The sequence below is a fragment of the Alternaria conjuncta genome (assembly GCF_024043145.1).
Source record: "Alternaria conjuncta strain BMP 0040 chromosome Unknown scaffold_7, whole genome shotgun sequence".
In the NCBI taxonomy this organism is placed as follows: domain Eukaryota; kingdom Fungi; phylum Ascomycota; class Dothideomycetes; order Pleosporales; family Pleosporaceae; genus Alternaria; species Alternaria conjuncta.
Window position 1 is genome coordinate 45,339 of NW_026250096.1, and position 11,681 is coordinate 57,019.

General features: G+C 54.7%; 4 protein-coding genes across 4 annotated transcripts; 3 read left to right on the forward strand and 1 right to left on the reverse strand.

Annotated features, from left to right (window-relative positions):
• Positions 1-733: 733 nt before the first annotated feature.
• Positions 734-3,425, forward strand: J4E85_005097 (uncharacterized protein; the record flags this gene model as incomplete). Its single annotated transcript, XM_051469347.1, has 2 exons — positions 734-2,749; positions 2,847-3,425. The coding sequence occupies 2 exons, from the start codon at positions 734-736 to the stop codon at positions 3,423-3,425; spliced, it is 2,595 nt and encodes an 864-aa protein (XP_051326178.1).
• A 469-nt stretch (positions 3,426-3,894) lies between these two features.
• J4E85_005098 (uncharacterized protein) lies at positions 3,895-4,346 on the forward strand (the record flags this gene model as incomplete). The annotated part of the gene is made up of 2 exons (XM_051469348.1): positions 3,895-3,940; positions 4,027-4,346. The coding sequence occupies 2 exons, from the start codon at positions 3,895-3,897 to the stop codon at positions 4,344-4,346; spliced, it is 366 nt and encodes a 121-aa protein (XP_051326179.1).
• A 755-nt stretch (positions 4,347-5,101) lies between these two features.
• J4E85_005099 (uncharacterized protein) lies at positions 5,102-7,490 on the forward strand (the record flags this gene model as incomplete). Its single annotated transcript, XM_051469349.1, has 4 exons — positions 5,102-5,319; positions 5,375-5,696; positions 5,749-7,184; positions 7,262-7,490. The coding sequence occupies 4 exons, from the start codon at positions 5,102-5,104 to the stop codon at positions 7,488-7,490; spliced, it is 2,205 nt and encodes a 734-aa protein (XP_051326180.1).
• Positions 7,491-8,351: 861 nt separating this feature from the next.
• On the reverse strand, positions 8,352-10,434 carry J4E85_005100 (uncharacterized protein; the record flags this gene model as incomplete). Its single annotated transcript, XM_051469350.1, has 3 exons — positions 8,352-10,101; positions 10,148-10,344; positions 10,420-10,434. 3 exons carry the CDS (start codon positions 10,432-10,434, stop codon positions 8,352-8,354), a joined length of 1,962 nt encoding a protein of 653 aa, XP_051326181.1.
• Positions 10,435-11,681: the final 1,247 nt, after the last annotated feature.

The window sequence follows — 11,681 nt, forward strand, 5'->3', positions numbered from 1 at the left end:
TGACGTTGGGTGTCGTGATGGTGGGCGGGAACTCGTTGCACTCCAGGCCCACAGCCTAGGCCAAGTCGACTGCCGCACCGGTGACGTTGGTGTCGAAGAAGCAAGCAGTGGGCGCTACACGTGGCCGTCGGCATGAGTGCATTTGAGTCGGGCAGCCAGGCGGTCAGTGAGGCTGCTGAGCTGGACACGTAGCCGCCTAGACGAGGCGTGGATAACTCGCAGCAGTGCGAGGCGGGTTGGGTGAGGTTAAGAGGCAGATGGCCGTCGTCGTCGTCGGACTCCAGCTGCGTCTGCCCACGGCTACATCCACGGCCCGTCGCCAGACCATGCACGCGTCGGCACACAGCTTTGCCCGACATCTGCATCAGAGTTGGAGAGTTGGGGCAGCATCGCCTTTTCCGTGTTGGCCAGGTGGACGCGCTAGCACAACGGCAGCGGCCCAACCCAAGTGCAGTGCTGGACTCGCTTCACCCGCTCAGCCGCCCAGCGCTCTCTGCTCTCCTGCCCGCCCCAAGACACCGACTGTCCCGCACGACCGCCGTCTGCCGGTCGCACCCAGCGTGTGTCGTTGCTGTAACTGCTGTACAGACTGTTGTAGTGCAGCGCTTCTGGCCCTCGCGCCCGCACTTCGCAGCCCCTCGACTGCTCCACCTTGGCCGTTGCATTGCATCCCATCCCCTCCCCTCCCATCCCATCCATCCCATCGCCCGCACCCCGCCGCCCGGACAAGGTCATGCCGTTAGTCCTAGCCCATCTGCCCCACGGTCGCGCCCTGCCCCAGGCTGCGTCGCGCCGCTATCATGTCAAGGGCGACACTAACGTGGCCATCAGACTCCGGAAGGGAATCACTGTCAACAACCACACGGGCGCCTTCGAAGACGACGACGACGACTTCACCGACGACGACTCGGCCGGCATCCAGGTAGTCTCGGCCAGCGAGGACGAGTACAGCACCTCGGACGCGACCGACGAAGACGCCGAGGAGGAGCAGAGCGACGACGACATTCCAGAGGACGACACAGACGACAACGAAGAGGACGAGGGCTCGTGGGACTACATCGACGAGATCAACCCTTCCGACTCTGCCTCGCGCCCTCGCCTTGTCCACCGTCAGCCTGCGCCGCACCACGCGATCCCCCCACCTGCTGTAGCCCCCCCGCGAGCACCTCGACCCAAGCCCTCGCACCGCGACCGAGCCTCTTCGCGCCACGCAGCCCCCGTACCAGACCCTCCCTCGCGCCTCCCGAGCCACAGTCGCAGCCGCAGCCGCAGCAAGCTGGAGCGCGCACGCAGGCCGCGGCGGCCAAGGCCCCAATCCGTCCACCACCAGGACCCTCTCGACGGCGAGGATGACGACGACGACTACCCATACGCCCCGTCGGCCCGCCCTGGCCACCCTCCCGGCCATCCCAGTGCTGGCTGGGGCCACATTCCCCAGCATGCCCCCAACGGCTACGCCCCAAGCTTGATGTCGGATCCACGCTTCCCATATGCCTTCCCCGGCGGCGGCACCCAGTCGCCTGCGGGCCAGCTGGTTCCGTTTGGCCACGACACACACGCCGCCTATGCTCAGAATCCCTTTGCGCCCAATGGACAGAATCCCTTTACCCAGGGCCCCCCTTCGGCTGCAGATCCGCGAGCCGGCTACTTTCCCGAATACCAGGACTCGCGCCATCAGGACTCGCGTCCGCCACGCAGAGGCCATCGCAACTCCATGCCGCCAGCGCCCCCGGGGGACATGATGCCTTATTCGCCAATGGGCTACTACCCACCATACGGCGCCCCACCGTATGGCATGCCGCCTCACATGTATCCGCCTTATGGACATGCACAGCATCCCTCCCCTCCGCCGCAGCACCCTCCCTCGAAGCGCCCTACCCCGAAGCCCCAGCCCGAAGAAGAACACCATCCGCCCGCCGCGCCTGCTCCACCCCCACCACCCCCACAACCCCAGCCCCCTCAAACTCCGGCTATGCAGATGCAGCTCCAGCCAATGCAGCAGCCAATGCAACAGCCAATGCAGCAACAACAGATGCAGCAGCAACTCATGCAGCAGCCCATGCACCAGCAGCTCATGCAACAGATGCACCCCATGGCCATGATGCCTCCGCCACCGCCTCAACAATCTCCGCAACCCGACCCAAAAGAAGAGGGCATGCTCTCTAAGCTTGAGAAGCTCTTGCTAGGCAAAGAGGAGGAAGAGAGAAAGGCAGCCGAGAAGGCGAGAAGAGACGCCGAGCTGGCCAAGTTTGATCGCCTTGAGAACCTGCTCATCTCTCAGCAAGAAGCCAAAATAGAGAAGGAGAAGGCAAAGAAAGAGGCGGCTGAGAAGGCTGCACAGGAAGCTGCCGAGGCAAAGAAGAGGGGCGACGAGGATAAGCTCGCCAAGCTCGAGAGCCTTATCCTTGCCCAGAAAGACGAGCAACTCAAGCGTGAGGCGGCCGCGGACGCGGCTCGTGCAGCCGAAAAGGCAGCCGCAGATGCAGAGGCCACCAAGATTGCCGAAGAGAAGAAAGCCGCTGCGGAAAAGGCAAAGTCACTGCTCGAAGCAGCGCAAAAGGCACGCGAGGAGGCCGAGAAGAAGGCGGCCGCGGAAGCCGAAGAGACCAAGAAGGCCCATGAGAAGGCTTTGGCAGAGGCAAAGGCTGCTGCAGATGAGCTTGAAAAGGGAAAGAAGGCCGCGGAAGAAGAAGCTGCGAAGCTGAAGCCCTCCGATGCTCCAAAGGCCCCGATCAAGTTCAAGGACGCCGTTGGCCGCAAGTTTAGCTTTCCGTGGGAACTATGCAAGACTTGGAAGGCATGTCCCACCAACAACGAGTTCAAGTCCAATGCTAACATTCTATCAGGGTATGGAAGAATTGATCAAACAAGCTTTCCTGCATGTCGATGTGATTGGTCCTCATGTGCATGAAGGCCACTACGACCTCGTCGGACCTGATGGCGAGATCATCCTGCCCCAGGTTTGGGAAACCATGATTCAACCCGACTGGGCCATCACCATGCACATGTGGCCAATGCCTGAGCCTCCACCACCTCCGCCCGAGCCGCCTAAGGAGGCATTTCCTCCGCCACCGCCCCCTCCACCGGATGCTCAAATGTTCATGTCAAGCCATCTTCCACTTAAGGGAAAGGGCAAGAGGGACAAGAGCCGGAAGCGAGAATCTCTGTCACATGCACACATTGTGCAACTCCCACCTCCTCCAGTCGGCTTGCCTGCGGGAGCAATGGCTCCTCCACCACCACCACCGCCACCTCCTGGGCATTCTGCTGGCGGTCCGCTACCACCCCCACCTGCAGTTGTTGTCATGCCTAGCGGTAGTGGCAGCTCTGGGAGTTCTTCCCGCAAGAAGCCCGCCCCATCACCGTTCTTCAGATGGGCTGCTGGTACCACCGCTCGCAAGGATTCTGTCAAGAAGAAGAAGTAAGATTGAAACACATGGAAACAAAGCAGTTGCAATTGCAGCGGTGGTATATTGCGATCGATCCCACGGCACACCCTGTGTTGTGTTCCTCGTTCGCGCCTTGTTTGTCATCGTGTACATGCGCTTGGCTGGTCTTACGTCTCTTAGCCATTTCCTCCGTGCTTCCTTCGCTCAGCTATGCACATGCTGTGGCAGCGTCAGGAACAGCGTGTTTTTGCTTTGCAAATTATTGTATGTGGACTTGGGACTGTTTGTTTATGATTGTGCAGAAAAGCTCAGATATACCATGGTCGTTTAGCGTTGTACATTTCGTATTGCGTATCGCTTTGGCTTCTGGAATACGCCTTCTGCTTCGGCGTTGTGCTCAAGTTTGATTCGTCCTTTTGCAATCGCAAACGAACGCACGGACGACGGACTGGTGATTTTGATTATCGCGTGCTGGGACTGATGAAAGGTGACGAGAATATGAGAAATGGATCTATACAAACGAAAGCGCATGTTCTCGCTCCCATTGCACCGTGACCGGGAATATACGCTTGAAATAACAGCAACATCACAACGTTGCCCAGATAGGCGTATTGAATAATGTCGAACTAATATATAGCCGCCCGGAAAGTCCACCAGATCGCTTTCAAAGCTGCTCTTCGCAACCCCGCTCATTCCGATCTCCTAGTTTTGGAAGAATTTCTAGCAACAGACGCAAAGGTATACATGGTCATGACACCAGAGCGGAGCTCCAAAATGTTCATAGCCATGAAGTCGGCTATGAACATGTTGGTTGTGATGGGGAAAGTCCTGGAGCACCAGATACAAGGAGTCAAGAAAGACAAGCCAGGACTTGCGGAGAGAAGGAGCAAGTGGGACCAGGACCGCAAAACGCAGAGTGGAGGAGAGAAGCAGAGGCCAGACAACCGAAGGCGATGACGAGAGGTTTGGATTTGGAACGGTGTAGCGTGGCGAAGGGCAGGACACGTGAAGACTGCAGGTGTCCACTAACGGGGGTGTGAGGCAACGCAGGCTGTTCTATTTGCAGCATTCCAGAAGCATGTATCACGCATCTAGGTAGGTAGCATCGGCGACCAAATCTTGGAACCGACAGGTAGCCAGAAAAAGCTTGTTTGCTTAATTACTTCTGCCCGGTATTGTTTCTGCGGGGTACCTTACCGTACCAAGCTTCCGGAAGGCAGGCTCCGCCCCTGAGCTACCAGTCGTGCGCGACACTTCTACCACATTCCGGGCACACCTTTACGCTCGAGCAACATGTTTTTTCCCGATTCTGCGTCTCCACTCGTGTTTCTTGTCGCGAGAATCGTTTCTGCAGCTGCATCATGTAAAGGAGGCGCCTCCGTCCGTGACGTTCGGATGTGGAGCTGAATCTCCCTTGCACAACATGCAGAAAGCGACCCTGGCGCTGATCACTTCCTTTCTTGCCTACCGCGTGCGGCAAAGCAACAGTGTGATGTTATTTTTTGAGGCTGCTCAACAAACCGATGTCTGAGGCATAGCTTCTCGTCGCTAAGGACGCGAGCCAGCCACGGGGATGCGCACGCACGATGACAGCACGAACGCCCCTAGACCTACCGTGTTACCACAAAGGCATGGGCCAGTAGACGGGCATATAATCTGCAGAGGTCTGCACGTCGGAAACGGCACGCTCGTTCCATTTCGTTCTGCTCAATATGAAGTGGACTTCTTCTTTAACGCTTGGTGCTGCCGTCTTGGTCACCTTCTCCACAGCGCAGGATAACACGATCAACGACCGCCAGCCCACAGTGAGTGCACCGCATGAAAACCCGTGGAAGACCCTTTCCGAGGAGGAAGCTGCTAGTGTCAATGAACTTCTCCAAGAGCGAATGAGCTTGACTGGCAACCAAGGATCTAGCCGTGATAGTTACGTGTAAGTCGACCATTGTTAGACACCTCTCACTCGCCGGACACTAATGCGATATCAGAGTACAGCTCGCTCTTCTTCATCCCAACAAGACGGATACTCTTCCCTTCCTTGACAGCAATGCTACGGCTCCAAAGCGCTATGCGCGAGCTACTGTTCAAAGCGGTACCACCAACTCGACAGACAAGCACTGGCAAGAGTACATGGTGGGACCATTGCCAGCAACCAATGCGACTGCGGTCGAACCGTTGACTTTCCCGTTCCAAAACTCCCAACCAGGTCGAACACAAATGCATCCCATGTATTCACCCAGCGACGCGACGAGTTTCTTTACGAGGTTCGCGACAGAGACTGAGGATATCTCAATGCAATTGTTCAACACTGTGAGTGGAAGCCAGCCACAACATACAACAACAAAGGCTTACATGCATGCAGACTTTTCTTACTGGTAGCATTGGTCTTAGATTTGGAAGCCCGTTCTGGGATGAAGAGGGCCGAACCATCTCCTGGGCAGGAGCATTTGCGGACCCTGGCACCAATCTCAGCAGTGTTACCGTCGAGCCACTCGGATTCGCTGTGAAATTTGACTTGACCGGACCAATCTCGGATACCTGGAAAGCTGTCGGTTGGTACTCGTATGGCAAATTTTATGCCAGCACAGAAGAGTTCCGTGCCGCAATTAACGCTCCCGACTATGAGACGCCACCACCAAACGTACTGGGAAACTGGACGTCTACCGACAGGCAGGGAACGCCCATGCCTTTGGACAACCTACCGCCGCCGGCTTCTGTCGCTCAGGGCGACCAGCGATTCAAGATCGATACGGAAGAGGGATATATATCCTGGATGGACTTCACCCTCTATCATGCCGTCTCTCAGGACCTTGGCCTGTCGTTGTTTGACATCAAATACAAAGGCAGACGCATCATTTACGAGTTGTCCTTGCAGGAGGCTCTGACATCATACTCCGGCTCCGACCCTTTCCAATCACAAGCGACCTTCTTCGATACCACGAGTGGTATGGGATCGACCTTGCAGCCTCTTGTCAGAGGCTATGACTGCCCTAGTCATGCTACATACCTGCCTGCAACATGGACAGAAGGCGACACGGTCAAGACGCAAGCCGACGCTATATGTTTGTTCGAATTTGACGCGGGCTACCCAATCCGTCGCCATTCCTTTTCACCATCCGCGCCACACACTAGCGTAGCAAAGAACATCCAGTTCGTCATGCGCACGGTAGCCACAGTAGGCAACTACGACTTCCTCATCGACTACAGCTTCTTCTACGATGGCGGTATCGAGGTTTCTTCACGCTTTTCTGGATACATTGCCGCTGCTTACTGGGAGGATCAGCCTGAGTACGGCTTCCATATACACGACTTCCTTTCGGGTAGCTCGCACGACCACACCCTCACTTTCAAGGTCGACCTTGACATCAACGGCAGGAAGAACAGTGTACAAAAGCTACAGTTTGTGCCGACTTCGACATCGTATCCTTGGAGCCAGGGTCGCGTATACAATACATTCAAGGCTGAGCGATCTTGGGTAGCCGACGAGAGCGAGTCCATGATCAATTGGGCCGAGAACGATAACGTGTTGTACGCCATTGTCAATAGGGACACGCCGAACCCGTATGGCGAGTACCCAGGTTACAGAATCAAAAGATCTGCCGGCACCATCCACCTTACACAAACGAACTCGACAAACACTGGCAAGACAGGTGCCTTTGTGACTCACGACTTCTATGTCACACAGCAAAAGGACACTGAGCCAAGGGCTGCGGATGCCAATAACCAGTTCTCCAAGGACGATCCGCTTGTCAACTTTGAGACTTTCTTTGACGACGAGAGTCTGGATCAAGAAGATTTGTTCGTAAACCCACCTCCTTTCTCCATCTATTGTTGATACTGCACCCCGTAATATATCAATTACTAACAGAACACAGAGTGCTTTGGTTCAACCTCGGCATGCACCATCTTCCGCACACCGGCGACTTGCCCAATACTATGTTCAGCTCTGCTCATTCGGCCATGAGGTTCGAACCGCTCAACTACCTTGTAGGCGATCCCTCTGTCTCGAGCAACCAGCAGGTCAGGATTGAATACGATGCAGAAGGTGCTGTCCTGAATGTGGATGAGTTCGGCAAAATGGCTGCCAACAAGACCTGTATTTGATTGACTTCTACATGGATGTCTACATACTGTTGATCGCGCAACATTCCGTCATTACTGTTCATGGTTCTCATTATTCAAAAGTTCTACTACAAGCTGTTTCCAGCTCTGAGGTGCTTCCGTCATGGTTCCAAGCTGTGATAAGCGTGATGAAAGGTGGCTTTTTGTAATTATCTAGCTCTCGCCCTAACTCCCAATCAGATCATGACTGCTTCAAATATGGGGGGTACATCTTTCATCGGAACGCCTTCTCGTATACGTACATGCGAGAACAACTTGATGCGGGTAAAATGAAATGTGCCGCCCACAGGATCCAGGCCCTCGCCTTCCAACCCTTCGCCCTCAACAATGAGTCGGACTCGCTTATAAGTCCTGCTACGATCACATGTAGGTTTCATTCCGCGGACAATGCCTTATTGCATTTCCCAACGTGTCATCGCTGAGTACATCATAGACCGATACGTAATACATGTACAGCACCCGAATTGGATAAGCGCAAAGTCCGTGCGGACGACGTGTCATGCGCATCCGTGGTGCCCGCAACCAGGTGTTTTCGATCGAAGCCGTGCACACTTCTTCAATAACGAGGCAGTTTTGTAAACTTTGTGATTGTCGCTACTAGCATTACAAAGCGATGTTCGTCTCAATTAGATTTCGTGAAGCTTTACAACAACCAGTATGCCCTGTCTGTGCTTGACAAGACGACTACATTCACTTTGGAGCCTTTCTCATCGCACACCTCTTGTTCCAAATATTAATCTTCAACAGTCCGTCTGCTTGGAAGGTCGGACTTCCGGATATCTGTGCATAAAACCACGGTACAGTACAATGCGCCGTGTACTTTCTATCTGCCCATTGCGATCTTCAGGACACACTCAGCGGCTTGACGTACTGTTTCCAGATGTCTAAGAACGCCATCCTGTCCTTCCTGCTCTGGAACTTGATCTCTAACGCCGAATACCCAAACCGATTCAGATTAGCAGCCCTCGAAAAACCACCACCACCTCCCGATATATCTTTCAAAGGAATCGGCGAGCCGCTCAACGACCCTGAAGTAACGCTGTCTGATCGAGAAAACCGTAGCATTTCCATAGAGTCGTTGCGTTTCTTGCGAGACGGATTCGCTGCTTCGGAATCCGTCTGTGTGGATGACTTGCGGCGTTTGAAAAGCTTATCAGTCGCCCAACGCGGTGCGTCTTTTGAGAAGAGAAGCGTAAGCTTGTCACTGTCTTTCTTATAGACCGACTCCGTGAGCCATTCGAATGCGTAGTGCGGCTCCTCGACCCAGTGCCCGTCCTCTTCCAATGCGCTCGTGTAAAACAGCAGGATCAAGACCTCAGACGTAAGGAGCCCACCATCCGCTAGATGCGTCTCGGTACGCCGCCACAGCCGCAAATTTCTTCCACGACATTCAGTCGGATTGTGATCCGAGGATATGCTCAATATGGGTCGATCAAATTCGAGATTAGCAGAGTCGGCACCGTTGTTGGTGTACAACAAGGTCTGGAATCTGTTTGCTGATTCGTGGCCAATGAACGTGTACTTGATGTCAACATACTGCTTGTTGAGTTTCCCGAACGAGCTGCGCGGAAAATCGACAGATACTGCACCGTCAACATACGTGGTAGTCAAGGGTATCGCTGGCCCGGTAGCAGGAAAGTGCTGTTCAGTCCATGTTCGAAGCTTCCCGTCTTGGCTAGAGTGATAGACTGTTCGCAGCGAGATGCCAGTATCTTCTCGATATCGCCACCGAACCTCGCACTCGTGATTTTCGGATCCGTACTTCAGAGACTTTCGTTCGACCTGAACGTTGCGACATATTCGCTTCCAGTCGAGTGCAGCGTCTCCTAATGCCATGGTTGCCAAGGATGTGCGCGAGAGACTGCGCCGCAAAGTGGGAGATAAGGGCTTCTCTGAGGCAGTACCCGTTGACGACGGTGATGCGGGCGAAGAGCTTTCGCTACAGGCAACTGTGGAACTAAAAGGTATCCTATTAGGCTCAAGCGATGTCGGTCTAGGCGACTGCGACCAATCGACTGATCCAAAGTAATCTGGAGACGATGGCTGTAGACTCAAGGTCGGGCGGTTGCTGCCCGTGGAGTCACTCAAGCTGTCTTGGCCAAACATGGTGAAGTTCCCGGAGTGATCTGTCTCGAGGGTGTAGGTTCGCAATGGAGCTGGTGGCATGTTGCGGACCTGCTGCTTCATCGCGTCGCTTGGGACCAAGTGTGAGCGTTTCTCCGCCGTAGCTCGCTTTGCGCGATTCTCCTCGATGAAAATGGCGTCATCAACCTGCCGTCTCAGATGATATAGTACAGCAGCTGTCTGAACATCACCAGTAGAACACGTAGCAGGTGTGTCTCCCAGAGAACGAGGCCGCGATAGTCCCGCTTCTTGAGCAACACGTTCGTCCTCACTTTGCAGCCATCGATCAAAGATTTTCCATTCGCTGAACAACGGGTGTTCGTCGGAAGACGCGAGTGCCAGTGGTGCGCGGTTGCTTGGAACACCAAGAGTGTTTGTGGAGTAAGAGCGGCCGCCGAGGTTTACTGTACGAGACGGCGCAGCGTCGAGAAGACGCTGAGTCTGCTTGGTTGCCTCGAGATGTAGCCGCCTAACGACGGTCAGCGACTGTTGTTTCGAGTACGAAAGAGGCTTACAATTGCAGAAAGGAAATGCACATGTTCAGCGCTTGGTAATGGCCGCTGATCTGTTTCCTCAGCCCATCGATCTCCTTTTCCATCCCGATGTATCTGATCGTGAAGATGAACTTCTTGACGGTCATCTTCTTATCGACGAGATGTTCAGCGTATGGCTCCAGGGTCTTTTCACACTTCTTCAGCGTGTCTTCGAAATCCTGGACAGGGAATGCTGCGCGTTGTTATCTCGCGTCAGTGCATGCCGCAAATGTAGTACACAGATGAACGCTCACGTAGCGGCTGGCCATATTGTTTCATTAGCTCGCCCAGCTCTTTGAGACAGCCATGGAATGTGGTGAATTCCTTAACAAGCCCACTGACTTGCGCTTCCGAATTTTCGTTGGCATCTAGTGGCAATGATGAGCGAGGTGGTCCCTGATGACTGCCACCAGAGGGGGGTAGCTGGCGCCATACCTTTGAACGCAAGATATACACGGGTCGAAATCTCCAACAATTTCAGAACATCGGACGGACTGCACCCAAAGGACATATTCGTAGGGTTGCGCCGCGCTCAAGCGCAACAGAGTTTGTGTAAAGACTGCTCATACGTTATAGAACTGTTGGTGCACAGTAGGGACAATCATCGTCCAAGCATCAGGCTTCCATGAAAAGGACAAGCAGGTGTAGTAAGAACCACCTGAGCTTACGGTCGTCTCTTCGTCACGCGTCCGATAGAGCTAGCCTAAGGTAGACCGCTCCGGCATCTGGGGGGTGGCTCACGGCGCTGCTGACATCCTGCTACCGCTCAGGCACGCAAACTCGTCGAAGCCTTCTACTGTCGGCAGCAATCAGGGCAGCCCAGGGCAGCCATGAGCTTATCCAAAGGTGGCGGACAGCTCGTGTTTGTGCATGTGGCGGTATTAGAATGGTACGCCTAATTCGGCATAGTAGCTTTTGGCGTTCAATGAGGTTGCGAAGATCAACACGTGGGGGAGCGAACGGCCATGGTCGACTACCAGACGGGCCAGCCAACTCCAGGGCTCGATTCAGCCACGCGTGGCTTTCCCTTGGAATCTCGGAACATGTTTTGATGCAGCCTGCACGAACTCACAAGGAACCGGATTTCATAAAGCAAGATGCTGTTGCCCACTCATCGCAGCGTTCGCAGCTGAACGACCTCGGAAGCATCGCAAACGGGAGGAGCCGGAGAATGCACCATGATTTAGACATCAGCAGCAACCACACATTCCAAAGGACTCCAGTGATGAAGGCCTGGACGCTTGGATCGCGGCAATGAACGCCACCAAGCCTGACTTCGGCGAACCAAACGAGATTGGATGCGCTGATTGAGAACGCACGAATAGCACCAGTTCGCATGCGTCCTCTTCTGTTGACCGGTTTGCCTTGTGGTATCGGGCTATGCACGCTGTCTGAAATCTGCCTTCGGTAGTCCGTGTCATGGTGGAGGCTGAAGCTTTGCGCATTCACAATATGAAAGATGCTGCCCCACGGCGGTTCTGCACGACAGACCCCGTTACATACTGACTATTGCCGG